The sequence below is a fragment of the Rattus norvegicus genome, chromosome 8 (assembly GCF_036323735.1).
Source record: "Rattus norvegicus strain BN/NHsdMcwi chromosome 8, GRCr8, whole genome shotgun sequence".
Taxonomy (NCBI): Eukaryota; Metazoa; Chordata; class Mammalia; order Rodentia; family Muridae; genus Rattus; species Rattus norvegicus.
In genome coordinates, this window is record NC_086026.1 from 84,647,211 (window position 1) to 84,656,572 (window position 9,362).

Genomic DNA, 9,362 nt, shown 5'->3' on the forward strand with positions numbered 1-9,362 from the left:
ATGAGCTTGTTTATCTACTTCCTGACTTTGAAACATTTTCAGTAAAAATGCCCCCCCTTGAACAGTTATAACTAACTTACAGTAAGTAGTTTAAAGCAGTTACTCTCAAATTCTGGTTTTACTGAGCTTATATTTTTTATTTAAAAAATTACAATCCATTAAAATATAAGAAAAATTAAGATTCTACCTTGAGAATTTGCAGTTGTTATCACCAGGGAAGCTAATGTTTGAAATGAAAGAATTAGAATATGCTAATGCAAAAGATACCTTGAAGAGTGTGTTATGCCCAAACTGGCAGAACAATTTCTGAAAATCTGAACAATGAGAAAGTATATGTTATTTGCTATTAATCTGAAATCGTGGCTAAAGATCTTGATTTGTTACAAGATTTTTTCTTATTGTCATATAAGAAATGAGGTTGAATCTCTACAAGAATATTCTGAGTATTGCTTTCAGCTGTTAATGTCAGCTCTCTAGTGGAAGTAAATTACTAAAGAGCCTATTGAATTACTGGAAGGTCTTCTGCATCACATTTACAAATCACTCTTTTGAAGAAAGACCCTTCTGTTGTGTCTTCAGACCTTATTCAATCCCAATAAGACTGTGGTGAAGATGTTTGTTGTCGTGTATGACCTACGAAGTATGCCAGCCAATCACCAGACATTCCTGCGGCAGAGGACGTTTTCTGTTCCTGTTAAACAAGAAATGAAGAGAAGTATTAACAAAGAGAATGTCCAGCACACGGCACAGTTACTACGCTACCTCATACACCTGAGGTAATGTTTCACATGAATGGGAAAGTACCTTATTCAGGACCATTTAACATTGTTAGACTTTTTTAAGATTTATTTATTTATGTATTTTATCAAGATGGGTGCTCTGTCGGCATGCACACTGCACACCACAAGAGGGCGTCAGATCCCATTATAGACAGTTATGAGCTTCCTTGTGGGTTCTGGGAATTGAACCCAGGACCTCTGAAAGAGCAGCCAGTACTCTAATCCTCTCCAGCCCACTAGACTTTTTTTTTTTTAAGGGAACTTTTTTTTTTTTGAGCTGGGGACCGAACCCAGGGCCTTGTGCTTGCTAGGCAAGCGCTCTACCACTGAGCTAAATCCCCAACCCCTAAAGGGAACTTTTAACTGACTATATTATATTAATACCATACACTCTGCTTAGCATGGGGTCTCTTGACAACATGCTAACATGGAAAATGTGTGGCATTCATTCTTACCATCCTTGCTACTTATTAGAATCAGGGGCTTGCACTTGTAACTGTTAAATACAAAAAGTCAGGATGAAGCCTGATATTTGAGGCAGTAACTTTTAAAACCAGTGTTGCTGATAGAAACTTAGTCTGAGTCATCAGCTTGGTTTGCCGTTACCAGCAGCCGTTTAGTAAAGTGACAAAGCTGGCTCTGTAGCCTCTTGTCTGCCATCCCAGAACCTGGGTGGTGGAGACAGGAAGCTCAGAAGTTCAAGGCCAGCCTCTGCTACCTGTCAGGTTTGAGGCCACCCTGGGTTACATAGACCCTGTCTACAAAAAATCACTGGAAAGTAAAAAGAAACAGGTAAAATTAATACATTTTACTTAACCTAGAAAATCTAAATGTCATAATTTGAATGTATAATCATTATAAAATCAGGATAACTTTACATTCTTTTTGTTTTAACATATCTTCTAAATCAACAATATATTTTACCGTTGGGACAATCAATTTGAAGTAGTCCCATTTAAGGTGACTGTTAGCCACATGTAGCTGGGTAGCCATATTGGATAGAGGAGTTCTTAAACTTGACTCACCACTCCTTGATTGTTCCCACATGCTTCTAGACATCTGGGAGGTGACAGTGCTGATGTGGAGGCTACATTTCAGAGATGCTGTATCCTCCAACTTAATGTTTAACCTGGAGCTCTAGCTCTGTAAAGGCTTTTGTTGTTGTTTGCTTGTTGTCCTTCTGGTCCATGTTGCCAACATCCTCATTTCCAGTTTAAGGCCTCTGTCCCTGTGTAACTCTCTGGAACACTGAGCAAATAAAAGACAGACGTCAATAGCTTTTCCTACAACTCTACGGAATGTTCTCAGCTTCATCAGTGGCTGGTTCTTTATTGTAAGGAATCCTGTGATTCTCAGCCATCCTTCAGTATGTAACTGCAGGTTAGGTAGGGAGTGAGTTAGCCACGCAAGTCCCACACCTGAAAAGGACTGCTTCTCTCAGAACACTGCATGATGGGCCTCTCTACCTGTTGTTCTGCATCCAAAAGGCAATGTTCTACTCACCATGGCACTACCTGACAAAAGAAGCTATGAGAATGAGAAAGTGTCCACCAAACACACACTTGGAAAACTTTCAAAATGAGAAATGTGGGCCAGCGAGATGGGTCCCTCATGATATAAGGAAAGAACTAATTCCCACAAGTTGTCCTCTGAACTCTATTTGTGTGTGGCATGTACCCATCCCCTCACACAGATGGTTTTTTAAGTGTTACAATCTTTAAATATATATAAATGTTCCCAGATATGGTTAAACCAGTTCTTGGAAAAGATGAGGCAGGAGGGCTGACTGCTATGAGTTCAAGGTCATCCTGGCTATAAAATGAGTTCCGTGGGCCTGAATTGCAGAGTGATACCTGGACATGAGAAACATGCATGCATGCATGCATGCATGCATACATACATACATACATACATACATACACACACACACATACATACACGCATGTGTAATCAAATAGCACACTCTAGGAATACTTCCCAATGATGGGCTGTGTTGCTCAGTGATAGTGATATTTCCTTAGTATGAGGAAGGTCCTGGGTTTGATTCTCAGTGCTATAAAATGAGAGAGGGAGAGGGAGAGGGAGAAAGAGAAGGACAGATAGAAGGAAGGAAAGATATAGTTTATTGGTAGAATTCTTTCCTACTATATATGAGGCTCTGTGTTCAGTCCCAAGTACTGTTAAATCAGTCAAACAACCAGTCACCATCCCGGCTCAGTAGGAAAAGACTCAGGTCTCTGATTCAGCTTCTGTTTCACACCATTCTCTTGATGGTCGATTGGTTGGTGTTATCTGTGTTGTGGTGTCCAGGATCAAACCTACAGCCTTGTGTATGCCACTGAGTTGCATTGTCAGCCTCTCAAAGCTTCAGAGCCTTAGCCTGTGTAACCATCATTCACCCAAAGTCAGCAAACTCTGTAGTTTTCATATAATGACTAAATGTGTAGAAGCCTATTTGGAAAAATGACATCGTCCCCAAAGCTTCCCAAGGTGAAAACCTCAGGGAGGAGGAGTGAGCCAGTCAGTGTCACACCAGGACTTCCCATTAGCTTTAGAGTAAAATTCATAAACAGATCGGCATTTCTGCTGTTCCAAGGAAACAGAGAAATTAGTACTTCATGGTGTCTGCTGCAGGAGGTTAGTGGAAGATAGAAACGATTCCGTGACTACTTTTATAGCCCCTTTTCATTTCACCAATAACTTTTGTCTTCTGGTAGTGTTTAGGTTTGATGGTTTTATTTAACCAACTGCTAACAATAGCAATGATTGGTCCAGAAGTTGAACCTTGCCAGGCATGGTGTACACATCTGTAATACTAACAGCACTAAAGAGGCTAAGGCAGGAGGATTACTAAAAGTTCAAGGTCAGCCTTCATTACATGGTGAGTTCCAGGGCCGCCTGAGTACAGTAGGAGTCCAGTCTCAAAACAAAAACTATGCACTGGTGTAAAGCACCCTCTGCCCAGATCTGAGGTCCAGAGTTCTCATTTCCAGAACACACGTAGAAGCTGAGCAGATGTGGCAGCTATCTAGAATCCTTGGAGCAAGCTGGATGGCTAGATATGCTGGCTAGTATTTATGTTGACTTGACATAGTTAGAGTCATTTGGGAAGAGGGAATTGAGAAAATGTTCCCACCAGATTGGCCTGTGGGCAAGCCTATGATCTATTTCCTGACAGATAATGGGTGTGGGAGGGCCTAGCTCACTGTAGGAGACGACACCCTTGAGTTGATGGTCCCAAGTACAATAAGTAAACAGGAGCAAGACAGGAAGTAGAATTCTGCCATGGCCTCTGCTTCAATTTCTGCCACTAGATTCTGGTCTTGAGTCCCCTACCCTGACTTCCTGGATGACAGACTACAAGTTGTAAGATAAAATAAATCCTTCTTCTCCCCAAGTCATTTGTGGTCATGGTGTTTAGTCACAACAGTAGAAACGCTAACTAAGACACTAGACTAGCCAAGACAGTGAGCTCTGGGTTCAGTGACAGACCCTGCCTTAATATGAACGCCTCAGATGGAGAAGAAACCAAATGTCACCTCTGACCTTCACATGCGTGCACACACACAAATACACGTTAGGAGAAACTGGTATCTTTTCTTGTCTGTTTGTTTTATTTCAAGACAGTTTTATATTATAGTCCAGGCTGGCTTGTCATTGAATAAATCATTCATGATGGCCTCAAATGTGATAGTCTCTTTGTCGTGACCTATTGAGTGATGGGATTACATGAAGAGACAGTCCATCCAGAAAAACTTTTAATATTCTACGGTGACTCTTTTGAGTATGTGATTCATTTTAATTTACCCTATGTCATAGACAGCTAATTTGTATGAATTATGTCTTATCTGTGTGTCTAGAATATGCCTGACCTGCAAAGCCAAAGGCATAATTACATAATTAACTAGTGTCAGTGGAAATTTGATACTTAGCTAAGGAGAGTGCACGTACAGCAGGGCCAGAGAGGAAGAGTGATGTTACAGAGCAGGAGGGTGAGGGAGCGATGGATCAGTTTTCGACAGTTCAGACCCAGATACTGGGGGAAAGAGAGTTAGTCTAGTGGCAGAGCAAGAATGATTCTTCCTCTTTCATGAGTAGCTTTACTTGTTTTAAAGACTCATCCCCTATCATCACTAATCTTTCTGTGTGTTTACTTAGGTTCCAGAGCTCTAAATCTGGGAAGATCTACCTCCATAGAGATGTCCGGCTCCTGTTCTCTAGAAAGTCCATGGAGGTTGATAGCGGTGCTGCTTATGAACTCAAGTCTTACACCGAATCGCCAACAAACCCACAGTTTTCACCAAGATGCTGATAAGGGAGACGGATTAAAAGTATTTGCTCAGTACCCAAGCTTGAACGTGAGCATTCACCGAGTGGAATACATCCAATGAGAGCCAGTGGAGTGGAGTGGCCCTCCTCTTGTCCTGGACCAGATTTTATTAAAGGACCCCTGAACTGAGACCCATGACTCCTAAGTGGACTGGAAGCACCCCTGTCTTCACCCTTTTCGTACTGTTGAAACCACTTCATTGGACAGTTGCAATAGCAAAATCCCCAGTTAGATTAGTGTTTACACATTTTATTTCTGTTATTTAATATTTAATGTTTTCCTTAATAGTCAAGTGATGTTTGTCTCTAGTGTTCTAATGTAGCACAATCTATGTAAAATCATACTATGTATTTTTGACATTAATGTTGAAATTGAAATATATGCATAAGTCTTTAATTTTGTGTGGTGTGTTTTAAGTGCTATTCATTTAAGCTACTGAAAATGAGAATGAAATGTTGGGCTTCTTTAAGATTAATGCACTATGCAAGCATGTATGCTTTTGATATCTCTCCAGGTTAGGTTTTAAAGAACTCACCAGGGCTGTTCCCAGGGGTCCGACAAAGCTGCTCCCATCCTCCTGGCAAACACTCAGCCTCCTGCCCATTCTCATCCTTCTAAGATCCCCCCCACCCCAAAAACATTCTATTTTCCCTGAATCACTACTGTAGAGGTTTTACTTTAAATTGCTATCCCATGCTACATAATTTTCTCACACTGTTAAAAAGAATATGTACTTTGAAAAGAATTTAATATTTATATTGTAAATATATGCAAAAAACTAAAACGTGTATTTGGCTTTTATTCTTAAATGAGACATTTGTGTGACTGTTGGATTAACCACCAGACAGTTTCCATTCTACCTCTATAGCTGCCAAGGACAGAAGCACTTGGCAATTGGAAAGGCCACCAAGAAAGGGAGCTTGGCTGGATATAACAGAAGCCTCCTCCTGAAATGCTCAGTAGAACACAACAGTCTTGGTATTTGTGCTGGGGCAATGGGTAGCACAACAGACAACAAGATATGAATATTTAGAATGCAGACCAGGAGTAGGGCATATTCTTTTAATCCCAACACTTGAGGTGCAGAGGTTGGAGGATTGCTACAAGTGTGAGGCCAGCCTAGTCTACATAGTGAGCTCCAGGACAGCTAGAACTACATAGACTGCCTCAAAAAAATTTTTTTTTCACATTCTTAACTATTCAGCACCGAGTTTCAAATAATTCTCAAGTCTCCTACTATATATCCCTTTAATTTAAAAAAATGCATTCTTTCTGTGATGAACTGTAGATTAGTCTTAGAATGCTTGCCTAATATGTGCAAAGTCCTGGGTTCAACCCACAGTACAACATAAGCCAGGCATGGTGGTACATTGTCATCCCAACATATAGGAGGCAGAGGCAGGAGGATCAGAAGTTCAAGGTTATTCCTGATTCTAGTGAGCTGTAAATGTACCTCTCAAAACCAGGAGGGGTGGGCTGGAGAGATGGCTTAGTGGTTAAGAGCACTGACTGCTCTTCCAGAGGTCCTGAGTTCAATTCCCAGCAACCACATGGTGGCTCACAACCATCTGTAAAGAGATCTGATGCCCTCTTCTGGTGTGTCTGAAGACAGCTACAGTGTACTTATATATAATAAATGAATAAATCTTTAAAAAAAAAAAACAGGAGGGGTGGGGTAGAGGGAAAAAGAAATGTTCTGATCTTCTGATCTTTTAAAAGTTTGCATATGGGGGTTGGGGATTTAGCTCAGTGGTAGAGCGCTTGCCTAGCAAGCGCAAGGCCCTGGGTTCGGTCCCCAGCTCCGAAAAAAAGAAAAGAAAAAAAAAGTTTGCATATGATTATAAAACTTAAAAATTTTTTGTGCACATTAGCACCAGAGCCACCAGAGGGAGCTTTGTAAGAATCTCTGTCAAGAGTGTTTTTCATGGTTTCTAGTCTTAATTCTTTAAGCATTCAGTTCTTGTACTAGCTATATTAAATGCCCAGTGGCATTAAGCACTATACAATTAGTAGCTCGTGTGTTGGGGAGCATGGACGTAGAACACCCACATTATCACAGAAAGTGCTGGGGAACAGCCCCATTCTGGACTAATGGCGGCTCAGGGTACACAGATGGAAGTGATCTCTGAGAGAGTATAAGATGAAAGGAAAGACGGGGACTCAAGGGAAGACATAATCAAGTCGTCAGGCTTGGGGCAAGGCGCTTTACCTATGAAGCCATCCCCTTAACCCCACACTCCTCTCGTTACGCAGTGGGTAAAGCCAGGTGCAGTTGTATAGGTCTGTAATCCCAACATCTGGGACACTGAGGCAGGTGAATTATAAAAGGCCAAAATAGAGTATTCAATGACTGTGTCTCAAGACAAAATACAGGGACAGGTAAAAATCCAGGCATAGTGCTCATGTCATCCAGCAGTTCAAAGCCTGAAACAGGAGGACCATGAGAGTTCAAATCCAGCTAGAGTTCTATGGCAAGTTAGAGGCCAGCCTGGTTTACACCGACCCTTGTCAAAAATCGAGTAAGACAATGTAAGAGGCAGATAGATACATCCTAAGGGTGGAGCTCAGGAATTTCACGAGTTCAAGAGCAACCTAAGCCACGGAGTGAAACCACTCATCTCAAAAATTAAACTTGTAAAAAGAGGCAAATAGAGACTCAACAACATAGGAGATTAAGAAGGGACAGGGCAGAACCGGGTGGTTCATACCTGTGATGGGGCAATGGCGTGTACACGGACCAGAAAGAATGGAAATGTAGAGAAAATCCAATGCTGGGGACCAGAATGGCCCAAATTCCTCAACACCGGAGGAGGAGCGGTCTCTCAAAATTTTAATAATGTTTAGCTGTGTCGACACATGCAAATTCCTTACGTTGTATTTCATGTTTTCTATAGCTTGTAGGTAGCTGCAGTCCAGATGGAGAGAAACCCCAGCAGCAAAATCAGAACCACATTTCCTTTAACTAATTGCCATTTCTCGGTTTTCTCTTTGTTTCTTTGTAAAGGGGCAAACGGCTGACTTGAGATTTTGGTTACACCAGGAGTCAGCCATAGAAGGGAGGGTCATTTAACTTGAGGCCAGACTTGAGCTTTACACCAGCTGTGAGGCCAGCTTATGGAGCTGCATGGTTAAGTCCCTCCCTGGCTTTAAACAGTAAAGGGAGGAGGAGGAATGACCAATAACTATCTAGAGATCAGAGGAAGGCATTTTGAGGGATGGAATACTGCAGCTCAGTGTGCAGTTTTAAAGATTAAAGTACATGGGGAATGGTGGTGTGAAGTACTGTTCTAACAGACCCTGGGAACTGACGTTTGTCTAAAGTTGCTTTGTTCAATTCCAGCTTCCTACAGAATGTAACACCCAGGGAATGAAAATGGCCTGCCTCCAAACCCTGGCCCTTCTAGCTCCCAGTTCTGGGATCTTGGGCACAGGGTGAAATCTACATGTCCATATTTCCTGGCTTCTGTTTCATCTTATGTTGGAACACTGCTATGGGCAACACAAAGACAGAGAATTTTTCTTTGTTTAGAGGTGGGACTCGTGTAACCCTAGCTAGCTCAAACTTGCTGTGTGGCTCAGGATGGCCTTGAATTCTCGATCCTCCTGTTCTGCTTCCTACGTGTTGAGATTACAGATGTGTACCACCACACCTAACACTTTCTTTTCTTCTAATGTGGGTGAGAGTTGCACTGGGACCAGAGCCAGGCTTTATGGCTCCTGATGACAGTGTTACTTGGGGAAGGATGGCTTATTAGATAGTTCCACAAAACAGGACATTGCCCCTAAGGAATTTTCCATTTGGTTAGCCTGTCTCCCAAAAATTCAGATTTGCCCTGACATGAATATCTATCTTAGGAGTAGATATACATTTATTTTCTGTCTTTGTCTCCCTTTCTCTGTCTGCCTGTTTCTCTCTCTCTCTCTCTCTCTCTCTCTCTCTCTCTCTCTCTCTCTCTCTCTCTGTGTGTGTGTGTGTGTGCACTAAAACTTACAGAGAATTTTTATTCTTTTTTTTAAAGATTTATTCATTTATTATATGTAAGTACACTGTAGCTGTCTTCAGATACACCAGAAGAGGGAATCGGATCTCTTTACAGATGGTTGTGAGCCACCATGTGGTTGCTGGGAATTGAACTCATGACCTCTGGAAGAGCAGTCGGGTGCTCTTAACCACTGAGCCATCTCTCCAGCCCCGAGAATTTTTATTCTTAATACATTTATTTGTACAGCAGACAATAGAATTACAAAAAGAT

At 41.6% G+C, this 9,362-nt stretch overlaps 1 protein-coding gene across 9 annotated transcripts in view; it reads left to right on the forward strand.

Annotated features, from left to right (window-relative positions):
- Atosa (atos homolog A) overlaps positions 1-5,893 on the forward strand; it is a 77,744-nt gene extending 71,851 nt beyond the window's left edge. For 7 of the 9 annotated variants that reach the window (XM_039081143.2, XM_039081145.2, XM_039081144.2 and 4 more), the window contains 2 exons: positions 580-776; positions 4,938-5,893. In XM_039081143.2, the coding sequence (XP_038937071.1) occupies positions 580-776; positions 4,938-5,091 (351 nt within the window). In that variant the 3' untranslated portion in view covers positions 5,092-5,893. Of the gene's footprint in view, positions 1-579; positions 777-4,937 lie in introns of those variants that run through there. The other 2 variants (NM_001106838.1, XR_005487782.2) reach the window with 2 other exon arrangements.
- The last annotated feature ends 3,469 nt before the right edge of the window (positions 5,894-9,362 follow it).